Source organism: Microcebus murinus, chromosome 5, assembly GCF_040939455.1.
Source record: "Microcebus murinus isolate Inina chromosome 5, M.murinus_Inina_mat1.0, whole genome shotgun sequence".
Classification (NCBI taxonomy): domain Eukaryota; kingdom Metazoa; phylum Chordata; class Mammalia; order Primates; family Cheirogaleidae; genus Microcebus; species Microcebus murinus.
Window position 1 is genome coordinate 94002876 of NC_134108.1, and position 25968 is coordinate 94028843.

Below are 25968 nucleotides of genomic sequence, written 5' to 3' on the forward strand. Positions count from 1 at the left end.
GTAATGAGCAGCAGTAGAAAGGCAGGATTTTCTCTCCATCTCTCTCCCCTCCAAGCTCATGTTCTGCTGCTATGCACCCTACCTTCTGGTAGGGGTGAAGTGAATAGTAGGAAACAGGGCTAGTGCACAAGATATAGCAGATGGGGCATTCAGACCTTAACAATAGCAGAAAAGCTAGCCCGGCATGGTGGTGTAGTCCTGCTACTTGGAGGCAGAGGCAGAGGCAGGAGGATCACTTGAACGCCCGGGAGTTTGGGATTGCAGTGAGCTGTGATGACGCTGCTGCATTCTAGACCAGGCAACAGAACAAGACCCTGTCTCAAAACAAAACAACAATAACACCACCAAAAACAATAGCAGAAAAGAGCCAGGGTATGGAGGGTTAAGACTTTCTCTCTGCTGCATTATTTATTTAAGGAGGTAAGTGTATGTCTTAGTCTGTTCATGCTGCTGTAACAAAATGCTTGAGACTGGGTAATTTATAAACAATAGAAATGTATTTCTCACAGTTCTGGAGGCTGGGAAGTCCAAGATCAAGTTGGTGTAGGCATTTGGTGTCTGGTGAGGGTTTTCTGGCTGTATCCTCACATAGCAGAAGGGTAGAAGGGGCAGACAGCTCCCTCGCCCCCCTTTTATAAGGCTGCTAATCCTACTCATGAGGACCTGGCCTCACGACATAATCACCTCCTACAGTTCCCACCTCTTAATACTATCACACTGGCAATTATGTTCCAACATATGAATTGTGGGGGACACATTCAGACAATAGCAGTGTGTGTCTTTGTTATTTGTTTTTCTTCCTTCTTTTGCTCCTCTTAGGTTTCTCCTTATCCACCTAATCTTCAAATGGTGGTGTTCATATGCTTCATTTATAAATTTATACTTTCTCTCAAGTAAACTCACCCATTTCTATGGATTAACCCCCATTTTTATATGTCTTTACATAGCTAGCTTCAGACCTCTCTTCTGAGCTCCAGACTCAACCTGTCTCTTGAATTTCTCTTTAATATCTAAAATGTGACCTTTCTAAAATGGTCATCTAAAACTTAAGGTGCCTGAGAACATGAGGGCAAAGATTTCTGAGTGTTTTTCTGACTGTTGTATTTCCATATCTAGAATGGTGCACGACACAGTGCACTCAATAAATATTTATTGAATGGATTCTTTATTTCTTTTCCTAACGTCCCCATTCATCTACCAACTTGCTTTAGCTATGGACCGGTGAGGTATTAATGACATCCCCCAACCACTCAGTCCTCTCGATGCTCTGAAGATGTCTTAAATTTTTATCCTTCTCTCTAGATGCACTGACTAAGTGAGCTTCAAACTTCCACAACTTCTTGCACGGCCTTCTGTATGAACCTTCTAAATTACTGCAATTAGCCCTCAACATAGACATTCTGCTTTCACTCACTTTCCTAAAGTTTATTCTTCACACAACATTTGGGGTGATCTTTAAAACCTAAATCCATTCATGTAACTATTTTGAATAAACTTCAAGGTTTTTAAAATGGGCCAGCAAAGTCTTGCGTTATTTGGGCCCAGTCACTCCATATCTTCTTGTTCATGACATCTGATTTCCATTTAGTTCCTAGAGCACATCAGGCTTTCTCTTTCCCCACTGGCTAGTTCTTGCCCATCTTAGAACTTGACTCATTCTCCCCGAGGTGCAGTAAGTACATTTTTTTTTTCCCCTAAAGATTCTCTCTTCTTAGCGTGATATGTGTATTATGGGATTAAAAGAGTTTCACAACAATATGATTCCTTTAGTTATCATCCCTAATATTCCTTTGATAGTTTCCAAATCTAAGTTCTTCAGTGAGACCCTTTCTGCCTGGATCCTGCTCAGCTCTTTAAGGGGAGAGGGGCTCTCCTTAGGTCCCCACACTTTCTGTACACCTGTACTCCAACCATGCCACATATGCAGCAGTTATTTGAGTGTCCCATACCATTGTATACATTCTTGCCTTTGCCTAGAATGCTCTGCCCAATTTGTATCGGGCCCACTTTGGCTTATCTTTTAAGACCCTGCTCAGTTATTGCCTCTTCTGGGAGCCATTCCTGGAACAACCACTCCCTTGGTGCGAGTGAGGTGCTCCATGTCTGTGCACCCCCAGATGCTGGGTGTTTCTCTGTCTTAACTCTCAGCATGATGCATTTCTGCTTTTTTGTCTATTTCTTATTCTGATCATGCACGTTGGGGGAAAGGTACTCTGTTCTCTTTATGTTTGTCTTCCTAGCGCTTGACAAACGTTCATCTACGCATACATGGCACTCATTGTTTTGCTATGGATAATGGTCAAGCTGTGTCTAGAATTAAGGTGACAACAATTTGTGTATATTTGAGGACAATATTTCTAGTTCTTTGGTGAGTGCCTTTGTACTTATATTCAGATAGGAACATTATTTTAATGAAATGATTCTTTCTTTCTCTCTCTATCATTCTCTCCCCCCACCCCCCTGACTTCTAAATTATTTGGAAAGGTCTCTGCAGTTATTCACTTGGAATAAAGATTTAAGTCCTACAAAATAAGCAAACAGAGGATAATTAGTGATTTTAAAGTGTGTTAACCCACAAAGACTATTTTCTTTCTCTCCATGCCCATTTGGTAAGAATTGTTCTCTGAGACTGTGTAATTATGGATGAATGACATTGAAATGCTTGAACAATAATTTGTAGGAAATACAATTATGAGTAGAAGTCATTAGTGGGAGTAAATGAATAGTCGGTTGGTTAACAGGTCAATGTTGAAAGCCCAAAGTGGTTAAACATTGTATTAAATTACAAGTTAAAAGTACAGTCCTTTTTCCTTTAAGGATATTCATAAATTATTGAGCTTTTTAAACTGTATTTTTGTATGTTTTTTGATTTGTGGTACAGAAAGGAAGAGAGCTGCCCAACCTGGGTTTTAAGAGTTCTATGAATAGAAATGACTCACATTTGAAAGGTGCATAATACTTTCTTCATCAGGGAAGTCAGTCACTCTACCTTGTGTGACATTTAAATAACATTTATGAAGTAATGAATATGATTTTTTGAGTATCAAAGCTAATTGGGTACAGTTAATTTATAGCTATTTCCAGAGGCTAGGAATTCCATTTCATTACTCATCTAATTCTCTGGTCTTGGATTCAGAAGACCCAATTTCAGAACTTGGTGCTAGTATTTATTATTATGTAATCTTGTTTTTGAAGAACCTTAGTTTCCTATCAGAAAAATAAATAAAAAAATCCCCCAAACTAAATAGTTCTTACTTCAGAATAGAACTACTTAGCACAGGTTGGATTTATTCTAAGTTCTCAATAAATGTTTGTATTGTTTTTTCCTGTCTTTTACATATTGAATATTATATACTCACTTGGGTGTATATCTGATTGGGGTTTACAAATGATTGTCCAGAAGAAAATATTTAAAATAATTAATTTAAATCACTCTGAGTTGACTGCCTATCATGAGTCCAGGACTGTGTTAGGAATTGTGACATGCACAAAGGAAACATAAGGCAGTGGCTCTGCATTCATGGCGCTGTTCAGGTGGGGAGATGAGACATGCACTGTAATAATTGCAGAATAACTTAGCACTGAAATAGACAGTTGTAGAACTGAGGTCTCCCCAGGCCTCCCTGTGCCTGCACAGCCTGTGGCTGTTTCAATAGCGATAACATTTTTTACCGCCTGCAGCCCCCGACTCTCTCAGAATATCCATCCCTTTTCAGCATTCCTGACTGCTTATTACAGGTTTTCTCACAATGTATTTCTTCCAAGTCCATCAACGCATCTGTCTGCTGAAATCACCACGAGACATCTTTCATACTCTTTTCATCCTCTTACTTTGGCTTCCTTGGTCATTGTTATCCAACCTCTTCCTCCAATGCTGGAACTGCCATGAGGATAGTGTATGCATGAGTCCAAGGGAGCAGGCCTGCATTGTCCCCAGGTGATCAAACCCCAAGGTATGGGAGCACACTGTGCCCCGTAATGAAATATGGTGACTGCCTCTCTGTGCCACTCAGGGTCCCACCTGATCACTCGGACACCAAAACTTTGGGGTGCTTGCTTCTCCATGTCTTGCTCATGATTTTCCTCATTCAGGGCATATTTAAGGAACACCTGTTATAGGCTAGACACTGTGAAAGGTATCCGTGCTACGATGGTGAACAAACATAGGTATGTTTTTTGCTGTTATGTTTAGGGGGAGACAAACAGATAATTACAGTCATAAGAGGTCAAATTGCAATTGTGTTAAGTGCTAGAAAGGAGAGCAACATGGTGACATGACAAATTACAACACAGGGTTTGACTAGTCAGAAAGTGTTGGAGGCTTCTCTCAGAACTATGTTCTGATGATGCAGCAGACTGAGTTGGCAAAGAATCCCTGGCAAGGAAGAATCAGGTGCAAACGCCATGTGGAAAATTCTTTCAGGTTCTTCCCTCAGGTTCAGTCATGGGGCTATGTGGTCAAGAGAGAGGGCCTCTATCTAAGGCAGATCCCTTGTCTTCACTTTCACCTTCTCTTCCCTCTTTGCTCATGCTGTTTCCCTCATGCAAAGCAACTCAAATAAATAGCCCACAAACCACCCAGGTGTGTTTTGGTACGCCTGGATGCCAGATGTACGTGCAGATTTTGCTCAGATAAGGATCTCACATCACTGTAAGGTCTGTAGGAGGCCGTGAAGTTCAGCGCCTTCCAGAAGAGGTTGAAATGCCCCCTGAAATTCAGTAGAAGAAGTAAGGCTTGAGCTGTGTTTTGAAAGGATAGGCGAGAGGAAGCAGGCAGAGCACAGGGGTTGGAGGAACAAAATTGGTAAAGGACAAAGGAGTAGAGGTAGTGGTAGGAATGATCCTGTTAAATAAGAAGAAGTGTAAAGAGAATGAGCTTTCTGGAACAGATAATTTATTAAGAAATCAGAGACCATAGAGTAGGGTCCCATTACAGAGTCTGGAAGAGAATTTGGGGCTTTGTTCCTGAGTACTGCAGGGAAACACTGCAGGTTAATGGACAAAGAAGGGATGTAACTAAAATAACTTAGCAGATTTTTTTTTTAAAGAACATAATGAGGAATGGTTAAAAGAACAAAGGCTATTTGTAAAAGGTCTAGCTCAGGTTATTATTACAACAGTTACGACATGTTGAGTTTGAGATGATGTTAGCTCATCCAAATGTCGTTATCTTCCATGTAGCTAGAAATATGAGGTCAGTACTCGTGAAACACCCAGGCTTGATGTTTTAGTCATACACGTAGAGATGTTATTTTTGCAATGAGAGTGAATAAGTTATGAAATAATTTTACTGCTTTCTAAAGGATCTGCCTACACTTCAAAGGACATAAGTTTATTTTAATAGTTAAAAATGCACTTCAAAGATTCTCTGTGATTTTTTTTTCATTCATTTGGACTTTACCATTATTTATAGGAATAATTAGTTGAGAAATATTTTTGTTGTCTCTTTTCTTGGTTCTGCCATTTGGAGCTTGCGTGTTGGCAGGTACGTAGCAGGTGTTTGTTGCATACTGACTGGAGTACTATGAACAATTAATCACAAAGTTCGATAGCATTTTGTCTTCGATAAACATTTTTCTATGCTCAGTAGAGATTTTTCTATGTAGACATTCAAGGATGGGTCATAAAAATTCACATATATATGCATATACATGTAAATAACCTTTATTTCATTTTATTGTTCCCAAAGGTTAAGATATACAAACAAGGAATAAAATTAAAATTATTTTCTGTTGGGATGATTTATGTCTTAATTTTCACCTGCCCTATAATTAGAAATTTTGAACTCTGTAAATTTTTTTTTTAAGATAAAATTATTGCCCAAGTAAACTTAGGAAATTACATCATTAACCCAGAGACCTTTGTAAGCCTAAAACAACATTATTGGTACAAGTGCCTCCACACACAGGGACAAATAAGTAAAGAGGAAAGTTTAAAATAATTTGAAAATGATTTATTGTCGGCCACCTCTGTAGCTACAGATTCAAGTATTATTACTTTACTTTAGTGCAACAAGGGAGGACAGTAACTTGCTGTGGGCTAAAGGTAAATTATGATCTATTGCAAAGGAGGAAGGAAATATACCAAGGAAAGAGGAAGGAGTTGGGAGTAAGCCATGTTTTTTCTGAAGTATTGTTTCAGATAATGCCTTGAAAAAAAATCTTTGCCTTGGCACTTGCTGAAAAAAGGCCAGAATAAACTGTGGGACACATGACCTTCTCGAATCCTTGATAAGGAAGGACTAGTGTCTGCTATGGGGATGGCCAGATTGCTACAATGGAGTGTGATACAAGCTAGGATATCTAGAGTCATAAGTTCCTCGTTTTTCAACTTTGCTTGGCCATCCTATTCTAGACAGACCTACCTTTAGAGTTTGAAGGCATCATTTAATATACCAAGACTTACCGTGTTTGCCTGAAAATAAGACCTACCCATAAAATAAGCCCTAGCAGGATTTTTCTAAGCATTTGCCCAACATAAGCCCTACCCCGAAAATAAGACCTAGTGATGGGCGTGGTTCCGCAGCGTATCTGCACAACTCATGCATTTCGTCGTGAAGCAGTAAAGAAGATGAGCAGCCCTTCTCATCTGCCCCATGACAGCTCTATTGCTCGACATGAGAGATTGGGGCCAATGATTCTAAAGGAAATAGAGTCGCAAGAAATTCAGGATGGAATTCAGGGTTTGGAGAGTTATGATGATGTTCCAGAAGAAGATGACTTAACTATATTTGAATAGATGTAGATTGTTGTACCATACTTAAAAAAAATAACACATCCCCTGAAAATAAGCCCTAGGGTGTCTTCTTGAGGAAAAATAAATATAAGATTCTGTATTATTTTTGGGGAAACGCGGTAGTACAACCCATTATAAGGTAATTTTGATTTTCCACTCTACTTACATTTTTTGTGGAGTGAGTTGAAGTCTTCATATTGGAAATTATTTATGGAACCTCTATGTTAGAGAGTCTAAAAACCATTTGTTTTTATTTGGAATAAAAAAGAGGCGCTAAAATTTCTCCCTCAAAACACAGTGTGATGTAGGGAAGGAAGAGAAAAGACTCACTTACATTGAAGGTCCATTGTGTGGCAACATCCAAACTAGACGTTTCATAGATAGTATCTCATTTAATCCTCCTAAAATGCTATGATGGAAGACCTTGCTACTTCTGTTTCTAACTGAGGAAACTGGATACCCACCAGCAAGCATATTACCCCAAGGAACATGGTTAGAATGTGGCAAGGCTGTGATTCAAATGTAAGTTGAGCCTGACTACAATTTCTGTGCTTTTCACACCTTGCTCCTTCTTATCCTGGATTACTTTCACTGACACTTGTTATAGACAAGAAAACGAATATCCAACAAAACAAATATTCCAAATTGGGTGCTTATCTGTTCTGAAGTTTGCTTTCCCAGGTTCTTCTTGCACAGAATTCTTCGCCTGAATAACATCGCATTCTTATTACCTATTAAAATATCCGAACACGTTTTCCTTGGGCTGCTTTAGGTTCACTGCCAAAAGTACTTGTCACCTGTCTTCGAGCAGCTGCCCATGCCCGAGACACGGTACTGGCGCTGGAAGATGCCGTGGACTGGCAGCCTGGGGATGAAGTTGTCGTCATCAGTGGAACCGACGTCGAAGGTGCCACACCGATGGAAGAGGTCGTCACCGTGGAAACTGTGCACAAGGCAGACCTCTATCTTAGGTCACCCTTGAGGTACCGAGACTCAGCTGGGCTAAGTAGTTTACATGAAAGAAGAGGAGGTCTTGATCGTGTTGGGGTCTGGACATATTCGTTTGTCTTTCAGTGATGCATTTTTAATGTTAAATAATGCTAACATTTTGACAAGAAAATTACAAAGCATGAAACGTTTTAACGATTTAGACTTCTTAAATAACTTTCTCCTGTGAGACTGTAGAACTTCTGCCTTCTAGCAAGTGGTCAGTGCAATGATCAGCACGGTTCTTAATTTTCACATACTCGTGCCTGCAGGTTACCATTCTGTGTTTGAGTTGCTAGAGAAACAGACCCCTAAGAAAGCATTATGCTTATCCTAGTGGCTTACTGTTCCTAATAAGAGTAATGTTTGGAGTAATGTTTTCAGATGTATCTTCCTCCTTTTTTCAGATATTCTCACAACTTTATAGAGAATTGGGTGGCTGGAGAGAACCATATTTTAAAAGCCACTGTGGCTCTTCTGAGCAGGAGTATTACCATACAAGGAAATCTCACCGATGAGAGGATGGAGCTCCTTGCTTCATGCCAGGAAGCCGATGCTTCAGAAGGTAGAAAAGTATTTTTTTGGAAAGTCCAATGAGTGGAAAAGAACATTTCTCACTGTCAGTTGCTATGTGGCATGGCTATGGTTGGCCTCTTTCAAAGTAAGATAAGCACTTAACTTTTAGAAGTCCATAATATTCTGTAATTTTCAGAATGCTTTTAGGGAATTTTCATGTCATCCTCCCACTCCTAGTGGCCCTAGTGCCCAACAACCTTGTGGAAAAGATAGACAAAAGACAAAAGAAATAATACGTTAATTATTTCTCTTGGGAGTATATTCTGTTAAAGAATTAAATCTGGAGAGTGGAATTGCATTTCTGAGTTTGGTGTTGTAATGAAGTCTTAACTCTGATCCTAGGCTCCTTCTAAGATTCTAAGGAAAACTGTAATGCCGGAGTCTTGGGCTCTGGCAGCACGTTCTCATTGATTAGACTGGTAGGGCTCCCCCCCAACCCTCCCCTTTTGGGGTTTGTTTTCTGAGCGAGCTACCACATATTTAGGTAAGTGGTGGAAAAGTCAATTTATCTTCTAGTAGAATAGCAGGCACTGAATCACACTGATGTGCCTATTAAACATCTATTTCAGGGATGGTTAGTTTAGTAGGTTATGTTTTGGTTTCCCAGGCTGTAGATTATGAGGCTTTCATATGTTGTGAAGACATCATTTGTCAACTTTGGTCCAGGATGGTGTGGGTGTCAAGGATGACTTCCAGGCATGAGCTCTGGATGGATGATGAGGCTATTTACTGGGATGGGAAGAGGAGCAGGTTTTGGGGTGGGAGGGTGGTGATCATGAGTTTAAATTTGTACCTGTCGAGACTGAGATGCTAGGCTGGCGACTGAGTAGAGACGTCTGGGGATGTGTGGAGCCTGGAAGAAATGTCAGGGCTAGAGTTCAGTGTTTATGTCATGTCTACGTGTCGGTGCATGTGGGCATAATGCCGCCATGTTGGTTGGGTGTGGGGAAATGTTACTAGTGGAGAGGGACCTTGACCTCACCCTCACCCCCACCCCCACGTAAGTCACCTACTGGCAAATGTGTCATTCTGAAAAAAAGTTTGGATAACAATGGATTAGAATCCAATGACTGCCAACTTTAACAGCTCTGCGAATTGGGACCTGCATTCTCTCAGATCCTCTTGGCAATTCTCATACAGGTAATGTCAGATCATACTTTGGAAACACATTGCTTTTGTTCATGCTGCCAGTGAGATCACTCTTCTAGGTTTAAGCCATTATAAATCTGCAAGCTCCTAAAAGAAAACATCCTTAATTTCATCACAAATCTTACATGTAATTGCAATATTCTCAAAATAAGTCACTTACCCCTTCTTTGTGTGTGGCTAAAGTGTGGGAATAAGGTCGCTAAATCCAATAACAAAAAGCCTGGCCATTCAAAGCATTACGGATCATTGACACAGATAATTAAAATTGTGATAAAGCATACAAATATAAAATACCTCTTCATTCACCTCTTATGCATCCATTCTCTGGGTGTTAGCAAATGACCGGACCCAAATTTACTGTGAAATGATACAGTGTTTTTCGCTATTGGTGTTTCTTTGGTTCATTAACATGAATAACAAAGAATCAATTCAGGAGACGATGATTTCTTCTCCATTCTGAGATTAGTTAGATTTGGCATTCTGACCAAATACCACGTGTCAACAGAAAGTGGCCTGGATCCTGAAGTCGCAATATTTGGTAGCAATAGCAGTTGTGTGTTTTAGCTTCAAGTAGTTTGCTGTCTTCACTAGCAGCTCAGCTGGGCAAGGAGGTGTTGGTGCAGGGGCTGCTCAGTTACTTCCTGGAGCCCTTTGCCATTTCGATATTGGCATCATTGTTAAGTCCCCAAACTGCAAAATAGCACAGTAAAGGGGAAATCCCATTGGGCAGCTTGCTTAATACTAAAATGTGCTGTGATTATATTCAGGGCTCACATCTCTTCCCTACAATTATCAACCACAGGAAGGTCATTTTATTGCACGCTCCCTCCAGGGGGTCTTTTGGATTGAAATAAGCTTCTATTTAGGTTGGGTTTGTGGGTTACAGTCTGCCTCTTTGTGACAGTAATTAAGGTGATTGATTTGGGAGTTTCTGGAAATAATAGAGTGAAGGCAACATCATGGTCCTAGTTATCGGATCTTTTAATTAATAATCTACAGAGGAGAATCAAAGAAAAAAGGAAGTAAGATTATTAAACAAAATAAACAATAATGGTTTGTCCTTTGAGTGCCTTTCAAACTGGGAGATTTGCATAGAAGTCTGAGCTACATGCTTTGGGTCCTCTGGACTTTTCCCTGTGTTTTAGGTAATCTGCAGCCCTGTTTGTATTCCACAAGCGAGAAGATGCTGGGATCTAGGGATCTGGGGGCCAGAGTGATCATTCAGTCCTTCCCAGAGGAGCCCAGCCAGGTCCAGCTGAAGGGAGTGCAGTTCCGAGACTTGGGACGAGCCTTCCATAAGCATCTGAGCTCACTCACTCTGGTGGGAGCTATGAGAGGTAAGGGGGTCCAGACCTACGACCTTCTCATTTGTCTTTATTCTCCTGCGTGTAAGGTACTACATGCAGAGGATCCTGATGGGTGGTATATGGGATTTGAGGGACTCAGAGATGGATAATTGTTTATATTCTAAATCAGTGGTTCTCAAACATCAGTATGCCTAAAACGTCAATAGTAGAGCTTATTAAAATTCAGAATTATGGACCTCATCCCAACAAATTCTGGTCTAAGGCAGGCCTAGCGATCTTAACTTTAAATGTGCAAATCTTATGATTCTATTTGTATTTATTTATTTATTTCAGGATATTATGGGAGTGCAAACATTTTGGTTACATGTTATGACTTTGTCACACCCAAACCATGATTTGGGGTGTGCCCTTTCCCCCCTACAACACTCACCGCGTCCATTAGTTGTGAGTTTACCTACCCCAACCCCCTAATCCCTGGAGAATGTTACTACCATGTGAACACCATAATGTTGATCAGTTAGTGCCAATTTCATGGTGAGTATATGTGGAGCCTATTTTTCTGTTCTTGTGATACCTCAGTTTAGAGGATGTACTCAAGCTCTAGCCAGGGAAATATAAGAGGTGCTAGATCACCGTCATTTCTTATAATTGAGTAGTATTCCACTGTATACATATACCAAATTTTAATAATACAGTCATGTATTGATGGGCACTTGCATTGTTTCCACATCCTTGCAATAGTGAATTGTGCTGCCATAAACATTCGGGTGCAGATGTCTTTAGTATAGAATGTCTCTTGCTCTTTTGGGTAGACGCCTAATAGTGGTATTGCTGGATCAAATGGTATTTCTATTTTTAGCTCTTTGAGATATCTCCAAATTCTTTTCTACAGAGGTTGCACTAATTTGCAGTCCCACCAGCAATGTAAGAGTTTTCCTATCTCTCCACATCCTCGCCAGCGTTTGTTGCTTTGGGATGTTTTGATAGAGGCCAATCTCACAAGTAGTCCAAGGAGTGCAGTTTGAGAAACATCACTATAAGTAAAGCACATGGGCATGAACCACACAAGCTCTTGCTTTAAATTCTGCCTCAACCACTCATTAGCTTTGTAACTATAGGAAAACTGACATTGAATGGTATAAGTAATCAGTGCTATGGGAGTCCAGGCACAGCAGAAAGCACTTTTTGTGACGTTGTCCTAACTCAAGGAATCTTCTGCTTGGGAAAATGGGGGAGAATGGGCTGGGACCTGGGTGCTTTTCCTGGGAACAAGGTGCAGGCAGGTGTGCAGACCTTGGTCAGGGCTGAAAGTACAGGAAGAGGGCAGGAAACATCAAATCCAGGTAAGAAACACTAGGTGAAAAACAAAATCAGAATCGGGGGAAAAAAAGTATGACCAGGTGTACTGACAAAGGTTCTGAAACTGAAGTTGGATATAGGAAAAACCCGATGCCAAAGGCTGGTACGTAGAGTCACAGAATCGGGGTGCAGATGCCAGGTAATAAGGTCAGCAGCTTTGTGTCTGTGTGAAATGAAATCCCCATCCCTCAGCCTTTGCAGCACCCACACATTCAAGCTTTGCCTTCATTCAAGGGTGGTGCTTGGGGGGGGAGGTTCAGAGGTAGATGCCTGACAAAGGACATCAGGGCATACTTTGTGATGCAAGTGGGCCCTGAGAGATGCTAGGATTGCAACAGGTAGTGACAAAGGTTGTTATGCCATTGAAGGCAGGATCCTGGCTAACCAACTGCAATGCTATTCCTCATCTTGGATTATCTGCATGCAAGGATGTGTATTTATTCTACTTTTCCAGATTTCTTTCTTTCTTTCTTTCTTTCTTTCTTTCTTTCTTTCTTTCTTTCTTTCTTTCTTTCTTTCTTTCTTTCTTTCTTCCTTCCTTCCTTCCTTCCTTCCTTCCTTCCTTCCTTCCTTCCTTCCTTCCTTCCTTCCTTCCTTCCTTCCTTCTCTTTTTCCTTTTCCTTTTCCTTTTCTCCTTTCCTTTCCTTTCCTTTCCTTTCCTTTCCTTTCCTTTCCTTTCCTTTCCTTTCCTTTCCTTTCCTTTCCTTTCCTTTCCTTTCCTTTCCTTTCCTTTCCTTTCCTTTCCTTTCCTTTCCTTTCTTCTTTCCTTTCCTTTCTTCTTCCCTTTCCTTTCTTCTTTCCTTTCCTTCATCATTTAGGGGGATGGTCCCTAACATGGCCCTTTCCCTAGCACATTGTGTCAGTTTGTATCTTTGAGCCTTTGTCTCAGGTTCTTGGGGCTCCTGTTGCTCAGAATGCTGCAGAATATTTAATGTGGGGCCAGTCCCATAAAACAGAGGGTGGCAGTCACATATGAGTTATCAATTGAACGTAATCAAAACCTTCCCTTGCTCCAGTTTTATCTATCTCCCCCACCATTGTTTCAATCAGAGTAGCTGCACTTTTATCTATTTTTATATATTGGGTTTTATTTGAAAAAGTGTTCAGTGCTTAAAAAACATTTGAAAACCACTGCATTGACACATTATTCCCTGTAAATCCCTGTTAAAATACAAATATGTTTCCTGGGAGACAGTAACACATTTTTGCAGAGGTTAGACTTCTGGATGGTATGCTTGCCAAAAAAATCTTTCATTGTTTCAGGCCCTGAAGATTCCCATGGCCTGTGTGGCCAATTGCTCTCAGCCACTAGAGTTAGAAGGCACTGGAATCTTTGCACCGTATATTTTAAAGGTTTACCAATCCCTGAACACCGCCTGCAAGAGCTACGTAAACAAATTAGTGCTTGTTGGTTGTTCAGATGGGCAGGCATGTTCTGGTTGGGTGATATTATGGTGGAGATTCTGTCCACCACAGGCAGTGTTTACCATAGAAGTAGATATGGATGGGTCAGTATATTGGGGTGGGTCCTTGATGAGTAACATGAAGTCATCTGGACTAAGGGGAGGTGAGATTGAGGGGAATGTGGAGATCCAGAATCTATGGTGACATTATAGTTGAGAATTTTCTGGAAAGTCCCATTTTTTTTTTTTTTTTTTTGAGACAGATTCTCACTTTCTTTGCCTGGGCTAGAATGCCGTGGCGTCAGCCTAGCTCACAGCAACCTCAAACTCCTGGGCTCAAGCGATCCTGCTGCCTCAGCCTCAAGAGTACCTGGGACTACAGGCATGCACCATCATGCCTGCTTAATTTTTTATATATATATATTTTTAGTTATTCATTTAATTTATTTTATTTTTTATTTTTATTTTTTTAGTAGAGACAGGGTCTCACTCTTGCTTGGGCTGGTCTTGAACTCCCGAGCTCAAATGATCCGCCTGCCTTGGCCTCCCAGCATGCTACGATTACAGGCGTGAACCACTGCGCCCGGCTGGGAGTCCCATTTTTAAAAGTCAAATTATTCTATAAACCAAAGCAATTCTTCCAGCATCCCAAACATTTGGCATCCATAAATATCTTTCTCACTACCTTGTAATAATACAAAGCTCCTTTTTCAAGATTTATAATTTAATCATTCAAATAATATATTTTTATTTTAATGTCAGTTTCCTTCATCAGACTGAAGATGCACAGTTTACTTAGTTTTGTTCATCTTTATTATCTCTAGCAGAGTATATAATTATATATATTATAATATATAATAACATAATATATAATAACATAATATATAATATAATGTATATTATAATATATATAATATAATATATAATAATATATTATCTCCAGATAGAGTATATAATTCCTAAAACATATAGCTGGTACTCAGTAAATATTTATTCATTGACTGATCCAGGCCACGTAACCAGATGTGGGGGTCATAGAAGATGCCTATAGAGCCAGTGTAATGATTTCTGAAATGTCAGTTTCTTTTAGCATATGGTACAGGGTACGTCCCCTTCAGCTTTATAAACCTACTACCTTCAAATGATCTTTAGGTCGACCTTTGACCTTGCTTACAATTTGGAATAAGGATCTCTGCCTGGCAAGAAATAATGACTATGTTTCCTTGTGCAAAATGCAGTTTTCACAGATCAGGGTTGGTCCATAAGCAGAACTCTTCACATTGCCCTTAACTTCTCACCTGCCATATTGTGATGAGAGTTGACACCAAAGATGATAGCGTGTTGGAAATCTTGACAGCCTTGTGTTCTTTTGTGGTTTGGACATACTTCCTCTGTCTCAGACTGTTTTCTTTTCTAACACTTGATGCTTGGATTTCACCTTGTTGATCTATGAGGCCCACTAGCTTGAGTTGCCCATTTTCTTGACTTGACTGGTGCTTCCAGCTTTTTAGCTTCTGAGTTTCATGGTTGTGTGGGAGAATGTTGTTAGCTACAGTATAGCTTGCTTGGAATATGGTCAACAGAATTTAAAGCATCTTTGAGGTCCATTTCTAATTTTTTATTTTACTCTTCCCCATTCAGATTCCTATGTTCAGGGCTGTACAGTGTGGAACTCCTTCAGTAGAGGCCTCAGCATGTGCAGAACCGCAGGCCTGAAGGTGGACAGTAATGTTTTCTACAATATTTTGGGCCATGCCCTGCTAGTGGGTAAGTGCGATGAGCTTGTTTAATTTCTGCATTTCAAAGCAGGACACATAGTTTTTCATAAGGCATTCTCCCAAAGTTTTGAATTTCCAGTTTATAAGAATATTGGCCTTCTGATCATTAGAAATGGGCCATAGATAAAAATTCTAAATTTAAATTTAGCTGTCACTGATTGGCTTCCTGAACACTACCAATAGGAAGCTGATCTTTTAAAGGTTCAGTTCAGGTTAATAAGTATATAATGAGAGTTTTAAAATTTACTGGCAGTAATTTTCACAGAAGTTCTAAGTTACATCCTTATGTCTTTGTACAGTCTCAAAGATGCTTAAACTTAGATGCCCAAGGACTTAAAAATCTCGAATTCTGTTCTGAACTGCTCCTGTGACTTGCTTAAAGAAGTCTGTGTTTCAAAATCTTCTAACTTATCACCTGTATCCACTTTAGTTTCCTAAAGTTCATTCCCCTTGCAAAACCCAGAAAATATCACATTACGTCATATCACTTCTCTAATTAAACACTTTGAGTTTCTTATTGCCCTTAGAATATAATCCACAACTTTTAACCAGGCTTAATAAGACCTTTTCAGTGATTTTTGCCTCTGTTAGCCTCTATAAACTTGTCTTACTCTTGTTCTCTTCCTCTGTACTCTAGTGATACTGACTTACTTTATTTTAAATTTTCCAAATTAAAGGACCACATTTTCTCCTGCCACAGGGCCTTTGCACAAGCTCTTTCCCTCTGTTCATGCCACTCATTCTTCTCCTGCAAGATCCTCTCCCCTAGTTTCCTAAGCCACGTACCTCTGTTTAAACTCTTTAAGCACTTATTAGCACTTCTTGATTTAAAATTGTATGCCATATTTTTGATCATCTGATTAATGTCTTTTTACCAGATTTCATGAGGACATTTTCTCCTCAGTTAGCATATTAATGAGTGCATTTTAGGTCTGTGTGTAGAAAGAAATGAACTCATGAACAAAGGGTCTGTGGTTGCGTTAGGATAAAAAAGCAAATCAGAGGCTTTTACGGAAAGTAAGAATATAACTGTATTTGTTAAATAGTGCTTTATATTTAAATTAATTCTGTGATATCATCAGTGGGAAAATGTATGTTTCATTTAAGACCAATCTGTTGGGATGAAAGCTATAAAGATTCTAATCCTGAGAGGGAAATATGAATTATATACACTTGCTTTAAAACACACTCTGGCTCTAAAAGGCAAAGAACTGAGAGCAATTGAGGTGGTCAGGTGCAGAAGGATCTTTTGATTAGAAAAGGACAGCCACAGGGAAGTCCAACTAACAGATGAAGGATTGACTTTGTTTATTCCTACTTTAGTGTGTGCAAGGGGAAAAGTGAAACCTTGAGTGAAAATTCGGTAAGATATCCTAACAGTATTGTTTTAGCAGAAAACAATTGCAGTTGGCCCTTGAACAACAGTTTTGAACTATGGGGCTCCCCTTACACATGGATTTTTTTAAAAGATAAATATAATTGGTTCTCCCTGGCCATGGGTTTCACATCTGCAACCAAAGTCAGATTGAAAATACAGTATTCTTGGGATGTGGAACGTGTGGATGCAAGAGGTTTGACCTTTCCTGTCTGTTGGTTTGGAAGGGCTTACTCAAGTCCTTACTCAAGCAGGACTTGAGTAAGCCAGGATTTTGGTGTCCACGGGGGTCCTGGAAGCAATCCCTGGTGTATACAGAGGGACAACTATATGTGGAATAGGCATTAACTAAGGCAAGGAAGAAATCTACAGAAGGAATTTAGCCTTTAGTGCTTGGATACTGTGAATTATTAATATATAGTCTCTTGGCACCTATCGTATCACAAGTTAAGGGAATTAATATATTTGTTTATTAATGCAATCTCACGCATAACAAGTTTGCAAACCTAGACACATGAAATGACACAGGAAGCCTAGATTCCTAAAGATCTACTAATGAGGGGGCCTTGGGACTGTTGCCTATTGATATCAGTTAGGTAACTGACCTTTCTACATAGCATGGCCCATACTCTTCTGTTCTCTTCTACTCCAACCTTAGTGGTTTGGATGTGAGGGTCAGGTACTGCCTAGCCGGTTCCTCCAGGACATTTCAGATAAATTGAGGGGAAGAGAGGAGCATGCAGAGAGCTCATGGCCAATTTGAACAGTTAGGAGTGGGGCTGGAGCATCAGACTATGGGGACAAGTATTTAGACGACTCCTCAAAAGTACAGCAGAGGATCCATTTCTCTGTTCTTTTTATTTAAAATGAACTTCTGATCACCAATACTCTAGAACTAAAAAAGTTCTTACGATCTGTGTTTTTTTTGCCTGGTTCATAGATAAAAATATAAACACAAAATCAAAACAACCTAAATCCAAAGAAGAAACAGTGTTGTTGCACTGTCCCTTGTTTTCCTGGGTGGCATAAAATATGCTGAAGTAACATGGTCTTTTGTTTTCAGGGACGTACATGGAGATAAGACATATCTCTTGGGAGGCTGTTCCTGGAAGAAAAAATGGTAAATATGTAAACTGATTTTAAATCTATGACAATTTATTTAAAATTGTCATAGATTTTATACATAGGCCTGATGGCAAAATGTTAGGTTTTTTCAATTTATTGAGCATACTAAGTATTTTCTAAATGTGTGCTTGTGTGTGTGTATATGTATATTTTATATATATATATATATATATATATATATAATGCATTATGTGAACTCTAACGTGTATTAGTAGAATCAAGTTTATTGAGTTGTATAAATTTTAATTATGTTTGTGAATTCCCTGGGTTGATTTATCTTTTTGTAAATTAGACTGGTCAGAACGGGGAAATATAATAAGAAACAACATGATCATCCGTGTTTCTGGTGCTGAGGGACTCTCCAATCCTGAAATGTTGACGCCATCTGGAATCTATATCCGTAATCCCACCAATATCATAGAGGTAAGATCTTTAGCTCTACCAGGAAGATCAGAGCCAAGAGGGCATGAGGGTCACTCAAAAAGTTTGTTGTAGTGCAGCACCAGTGGCGTGGTGTGAAACATTTACTTGGTGCACATTAGTATCAAGAAAGTAATTTATGGTTTTGTACTAAACAAATGCTTTTGGGCAAATGTAATCATTTCTTTCAGGATTCCTGAAAAAAATTTTTTTTGAAGCAATAGCTAATGGGGCAAAATAAAGTAGATATTGATCATTTTCTGGCCATTGAGATTAACACAAACTAAAATATCTTCCTGAACTATCCACAGTGGGTGGTGATTTTTGTCTACCTTGATTCCAATACCAATTACTTATTCAACTTTCACTATCTTACTATGTTAATGTGGCCATATTGTTGCTCTTTAAGAGTGTTCAAAACTGAGGCATGAGATGTATAAGATCACATCAGGTTCCAGAAGGATGAAGTCCACTTTGATGACCATGATTTTTTTTTTTATTCCATTATTTGGCACAACTTAATATTATTTTTCTCCTGGTAAATTTCTGTCTAAGCATTTAAGAACTTAATTTTTCTAGGTACAGTTTAACCATACATCTGTGGGTAAGGACTTGCGTCAGAGTAGTGGGAAGACATTTAGTTTCCCCTTTTCCAACTGTTTTATCTCATGGGTCATCTGTGAAAGGGATTAAAGGCCTCACTCTTCCAGGACATTCTCTGGGCACCTACTGTGTCATGACAATTACGCCAAGTTTCTGAGGAACTTAAAGGATGATCTTCTTTCTCACTGATCATCAGTTTTTAATTACCTTCAGCTGAATAACCCCTAATGAAAGCCCTGGTTATCTCTTCAGCTCTCCTTAGACTCTTAATTGTGTTTATTCCAAGCACAGCACTTACACACCATTTTAGGTGCCTAATGGGGGCGGCTAATATGCCAGTGAGGAAAAGAGGCAGAACTGCACGGGTTGGAGGAAGCCAGACTTCAGATCTAGGACTGAAGCTGGAGCTGCATTGAACTCACTGGCCACTAAAGAGCTTGTTGCACAGCTATGTCAGCAGACTTTGGGCCCTAAGGAACCATGTTTTTGTGTACTTTCTGGGGGAGCATCATCTTGACAACTCCAAATGCCTAGAGAGAGGAAAGTAAACTTTCAGGGTTGCTCAGCCCATCTTGCTGTGTGAGGCTGGAATGTCTTTGCATCGCTGGGTGGTGCATGGTCTCTTGGACAGGTGTGGTGGCCACTGGCTGACAGGAAGAAGGGTTGAGCTGGCTGTAGGTGCAGAGAACCAGAGGGCCGTCTGAAAAGGTGCTGGGCTGCTTGAGTCTTTGCAGACTGACTGGTAGAATAATATCCAGTCAGCAATAGAAAAATTGAGTCCACAAGCTAGCTGCTTTCTCCCCCTTTCATTGACTTTCTCCTTCTTATGTCCACTTTACAAAATTGGGGGCAAAAAATACAATGCATGTGTTTTGAGAATGAAGTTTTAGGTTAAACTGGTAATTCAGATTTATTAAGTTTACCTCTGGCATGTTCATCTTTGATATCTTAAAATTCTGTAGTTCTCTTTTTGTTATCTTTTAGATCCTAGCAAAATGTCTAAAACATAGTGCTGCTCAATAAAAATTTATTGAACGTAATGAATGAATGCACGTAGGCATAAATCCATAGCCAAAGAATGGGGAGAAGAAGGGGGAAAGTAAAGAATAAATTCCAAGGTTCTAAAATCATTTTGATGACTGACAAATAAGTTGTTCAGTGGTAGCATTGCACTCCTGTTGGATGATCTGTCAGTGTTAAATCTTGCAAAATCTAGTCCAGTTTTTCAGCTGTGCCACTGGCTTTCTGTTATGCTGTCTCTTTTGTATTCTATTGTCTGGACTGTTCCATTACTGAAGACATAGGTGATAACTGGGCATATGTGGAAAAGCCTAAAAGTTTTATATTATCATAAGAGCTTAGGACCAAACTCTCAGCCACAGCATAAGGGATTCACTGGAGCTTCTAGTCAATCACCTTTACAGTTCACTCACCTTCAGCCTGGCATGGTGTAAAGGGATTGCAAGTGGGATATTCCTTTTTAGGTTCTATAACCATGAGTGTCCTCCATGAGTGTCCTGCCTGTCTCCCTGCCTAGGCTGAGCCTGAGCTAAGTCCAGGGCAGTTGCTCTGGGAAGAAAAACCTGAGTTTTGTGCCTTGTTGCCAGTGAAGATTCATGCGTGGCGTCCTGTTCGATCTCTGGGGGCCTCGTGGAATTCCTTTGTACACTCCTCAGATAGGCCTTTGCTACGCTTTCCAAAAACAGGTTGATGGCTGTTGATCCATGCATCACCTGTAGCTTCTTAGAGCACTTCGTGCCAGGCTGTCTTCCCTCAACAACTCCAGCATGGGAGCCTCTGACTCCTTTTACAGGGGCTCCTTGTTATCTGTCCAGAGGCTCCATCCTTCTAGAAGACATAGCTTCTGCGAACCTGTCCCCATTCCCTCCGGCTGGGGACAGGTCTCTGCTCCCAAACAGCAAGGGGCTGCTCACTTTCACAGCTGCAGAGTAGTAGCCGTGTTTATGTAGGTGTGGGGAATTTCCTATGACCAGACTCCTGTTTAGGATGGTCCGTGGAAAAACCCCGAAGAAGAGCCCTTTGGAGACATGCATTTAATTTGAGGGGAATTTGTTCTGGTTTGTGAATCAATTTTGTAAGGAATTCTGTGTTTAAAGGCCCAACCTCAGTTCTCAAGCTCTCCCCACTCAATAGGTAATGCATATTTAAGAGCTGCCTGAAGGGTTAACTCACTTTTTTTTTTTTCTAGCGACTATAGATGTACACCTCAAGGAGCTGGCTTACTTGGGCAGTTAATTTCTCTCTGGAATTTCTCTTGCTTCAGTGTCCATAATACATTGACTTCCGCAAAGAATTGATTTCCACACAAAATTCCCTGCTTGCCTTAAACCTTTCCCCGCAAGCTGCCAGCTGCCTGCATAAATATGTAGTTTTTCCCCGTGAATCGTTTGTAGCATGCCCAATTGGAATTGAGAGAAAGGGCTGGGAAGCGATGTGATCTGACTGTTCAAGTGCTTCTTTTATTAAAAAAAAAAAAAAAGTAAGCCTTATCGGCTAACAGAGGACCAGAGTTGCAAGCTCCTGCCGAACTATAAATGCAACAGGAAAGCGTTTATATGCAATCACCTGGATGATCCATAAATGCTAATGGCAGTAGGGCAGATGATTCAACAAACCCATTTATTTGGGTTTGATTTGGGTTTGATACACTGAAAGTACCTGCTTTCTGAGCACCTGTGCTGGCAAAGGTGATGACTAAGGATGTAGCCCCTGGAATGTATTTTGGAAATGTTGGAACCTTTTCCTTCCTTGTAAAACCTTGGTAACAAAACAGAATTTCATTGGTAATGAAACAGAGTTGTGTGTCCAAATGTGATTATTATGTTTAGCCTCTAGTCCACATTTCTCATTGTTTGTGTTTAAGAAGCCCCATTTTCTGACCCTCGGTTCTTACATAACTGTGACCTTTTCCATGGATCATAGGTGCAGGGAGACATACCTGTGGAAAGTGGAGCTTTACATGTGCTGCCCCCAGGGAAGGTTTTAGTTGTATAGTTATGACTGAGAACAACAGCTGTGGTATTTCTTTGTGTGTCTACGGGGGATGAAAGAAGTATGTTGGCCACTTGTATTTGTCAACTCAGAGACAGTGATTCTTCCTGAAGCTGAGAGTCATGAGTGCATGCCCTGTCTCTAGCACAAGGGAAGAACTGATCTAGGGCAAATAAATATTCTCTTGGGGAATGCTTGATCTGATTGTTTTAAAAGATGTTAAGTGTTAAGTGCTAATAAAGACTATAAAGCATTCTTATTGTAATTAACCATGTTTTTATATTTAGGTTGGTCTTTCATCAAAATATGGAGATGGGATACTGGAAAGTGGGCATGGGTTAATGGGATACTGGAAAGTGGGCACGGGTTATTTTTATAATACACGACTCCAGTGTAGACTGTAGACCAGGGTTTCTCAACCATGGAAGTATTGACATTTTGGGTCAGGTAATCCCTTGTTGTGGGGGGCTTTACTCTATACAGGAATACCCCTGGTCTATCCTCTACCCTCTAAGTTGTGACAATCAAAAATGTCTCCAGAGACTTCCACGTTTGCTGGGGAACAAAATTATTCCTGTCTGACAACTGCCATTCTAGACTAGGCCACCCCAAGATTGTTGAAGTCTTAGGGATGACCCTGATTCCTTAGCATCTTGAATAGCAATTCAACTTAATATTCCATGGTGTCCAAAAATCACTTTTGCTGAGTATCATGTGGTAGGTGAGACCTGCGATTAGAATCTTAAGTGGTCTTAGGAAATTGGAGAATTGCTTAGAATCCGAAGTAATGACATGCGAGAGGCAATGGACCAACTCATCCACAAAGGAAGAAAATCATTCTGTAACCTGAGTGAAAAATGAGGAATGGCTATCTATTCACAAATACCCAGGGTAAGAGAACCTTTGGGGCCCACAGGGAACACAAGCTAAAGCTAAAGCTGCGTAAACAGCACGAGGTGATGATGTCAACATGTGCTGGCTTTCCTGATGGGGTCCTGGCTGCTCCCTGCCCGTCAAGTTCCAGCCTCAGGGTGAGCTGTGGCCCTGACTCACTTCCCCAAAGGCTGAGGCCTCCAGGGGATGGGGCATTGCTTCTTACTTTACATGAGGCAGGGACTTGCGTATTATTGGTTTTAAAACAACCTATTTCAATTTTTCCCCTGTATTAACTTTGCTTGACTATGTGTGTATATGTGTGTGTGTGTGTGTGTGTGTTCCTTATAGAACATGTGACACACCCAGGGAGGAATAGGCGCTTCAGGTTCCCCTTTTGTAGGGAGTTCTGCTATATTATGACTGTCAGTGGGTCACCCACAGCAAACCTGCATCAGAATACCTTGTGATGCTCAAGGGTACAAAATACTGTCCTTCAATCCTTCATCATCATCGCGACCACCTACTAAATCAGAATATGTAAAAATCTGTACCTTATACACCCCCAGGTTAGGGTTGCCAGATAAAATATAGCATATCTGGTCAAATTTACATTTCAGATAATATTTGGGATATACTTATATTAAAAGAAATAGGTTTTTTTTATCTGAAATTTAAATTGCATTGGACATTCTGTGCTTTTATTTGCTAAATATGACAACTCTCCCCTGGCTGCACAGCAAAGTTTAAGAAACTGTTCTAGGAGGATGCTCACAGTATAGTCTCCACTGATCCCTGTACAGAAGCAACTATTGCACTGAAGTGTGTTTTGTAAAGAAAGGCATTTGATGCCTCGTTGGGTGCCCCAGTGTCATAATCCTCCCTGCTCCCCATCTTCTGTGGACCTGATGCCAGTGGTCAGGATGAGCTCTCCCAGCCCCATAGTGTGTGTTCCTGGGATCAAGATACTTACAGGGAGGACGCCCAGACATTCTTTGCCGCACACCAGCCAGGCCATGTCAAAGCCCCAGGTGATCAGGGCTGAACCACGTGAGAGCCACTGAGACTCTCATTACGCGTGTAGCACAGGGCCTGAGACAGGCCGAGCAGCCTGTTTCTTAACTTCTATTCCCCAGGCAGACTTGGGCATCTTAGCCTTGGACCAGCCTCTCAGGCTGAGAGAGGACAGATGCACAGAGATCCATAGGAGTAGTCCCACAGCTTGGTCAACTGGCCCTTCATTCATCCTACTAGTAATGCCACCCACAGTGGAACAGCCTGGTAGGGCCCCCCCACCCCGATTTTTATCAGAGTTCTTTCTCTCTGATGGCGGAGAAAGGAGAGAGGGCTTGGGCTCCTTAAGATGTGAGCCAGTGACACTGAGAGGCCTCAAATACAATTCAGGGAAGGATAGAGAAGAAACTTCCATGGAACAGCCAACATGTTATTTACTCTACTGCCTGGAGTTGAGGGTGCAAATTCAGATGCCTGTAGGCATGAGGCGGGTATCACAAATGAATGGAATAGGAAGGATGAGGACTATGGCAAAATAATCCATTGTCCAAGAAGGCAGGCCCTCTTATCTTCAGCTGATCCATGGCTACCCCATAGGAATCTGGGCTCAGAAAAGCGTGAAAGTCTGAATGTTATATTAATATTAAATCCCCTGGTTTGAAAATGTTGGAAATACAATTTTTGTAAACACTGAGTAGACCAAGCAAAATACATGTGTATAGTATCAGACCTTTAGGAAGTCAGTTTTCTACTCTGTCTTAGAGCGTATTAACAATGATGAACATATTGTAGGTATTTCATTGAATTTATAATCTCCTTATGTTCAGTTTGATCAGAATTAGATCTCCAAACTCATATGGTTCAATGGAGAGGTTAGATTTTATATGAACACATAAAAGACATTAAATTATTTAATGGTGAGTCCTATAAAGAAATCTTAAGGTGATTTAATAATCTAATCAGGGTAAGAGCGCAATGAGCAGATTTGAATTATATTTGAGCCATTGTGTCTCACAACCAAGTGTAGCTAGGCCAATCATTTGCCTTCAGCCCACAGCCAAATCACTGATTTGTTCAAAGAATCAGAAAGGACACCCCTTGTGTAGGCTTGGGTTCAAGGTTCACCTTTCCCTGGGAAAGCCAGTAATATACCCAAGAGGAGAGGCTTGGATTAGATGTCACAAACAAACTTCTCAAAGCTTAAAAGGAGGCTTGGACATGAGATGGCAATTACCGAGATGGGCAAATTACAGTCTAGTTGAGCTGCCTGGAGGAAGAGGAATGAGAATCTTTTTGATCCTGAGAGGGTAAAAAAAGAATGAATATTCCTGTAAAAGTTTCAATGTACTTTGGCAGAAAGTGAATATAAAAGTGGATTGAGTACAAATAAGAGTCTTTCATCCTGGCATGGTAGCTCATGCCGGTAATCCAGGCACTAACAAGAGTCTTTCTTTGCAGCTACTTTATCACACATGTAATAACTATTTTCTTTTTAACTATCTTTAATTTCCCTAGGGGAACAGAGTGTGTGCTGCTGGTTATGGCTACTTTTTCCATCTTGTGACCAGCCAAACCTCACAAGCTCCTCTTCTCTCCTTCACTCAGAACATGGCACATTCCTGTACGAGGTAACTTTGGCGAAATTCGCCTACATGTTGAATATAAGGCTTATGATTTTGCATTTTTCTATACAACGCTCACAAAAAGGGCACTTTTGGCATTTGTTTGAGATTTGGCGATGCTCCTGTGCAAGAAATTTTTTTAAACCACTTTATTGATGTATAATTGACATACAATTTAATGTGCATATTAAATTAAGTTTGGAGGTAAATATATGCCCATGAAACCATCACCATGGTCTATGCTACAAACATATCTATCATCTCTGAAAGTTTTCCTCTAGTCCTTTTTATTTTATTTATTAGTATTATTATTAGAAGAGCATTTGACATAAGATCTAACTTCTTAGCAACTTTTTAAGTATATAATACAGTATTGTTATAGGCATGGTGCTGTACAGTACGTCTGTGGGACTTATTCATCTTGCAAAACTGAAACTTTGTGCCCTTTGACTAAGACCTCCTTGTTTTCCCCTTCCCCCAGCCCCTAGCGACTACCACCCTATTCTCTTCTTTGAGTTTGAATATTTTAGGTTTCTCATGTAAGTGGCATCATGTATGTAGTCTTTGTTCTTCTGTGTCTGGCTTACCTCGCCCAGCATAGTGCCCTCCAGGTTCATCTACATTACCACA

General features: G+C 40.3%; 1 protein-coding gene across 1 annotated transcript in view; it reads left to right on the forward strand.

Moving 5' to 3' along the window:
* PKHD1 (PKHD1 ciliary IPT domain containing fibrocystin/polyductin) overlaps nt 1-25968 on the forward strand; it is a 424797-nt gene that overhangs the window by 165674 nt on the left and 233155 nt on the right. The window contains exons 38-44 of the mRNA XM_076003302.1: nt 7508-7718; nt 8130-8287; nt 10593-10784; nt 15158-15283; nt 17733-17789; nt 18087-18217; nt 25232-25344. Coding sequence (XP_075859417.1) covers nt 7508-7718; nt 8130-8287; nt 10593-10784; nt 15158-15283; nt 17733-17789; nt 18087-18217; nt 25232-25344 — 988 coding nt within the window. The remainder of the gene's footprint in view (nt 1-7507; nt 7719-8129; nt 8288-10592; nt 10785-15157; nt 15284-17732; nt 17790-18086; nt 18218-25231; nt 25345-25968) is intronic.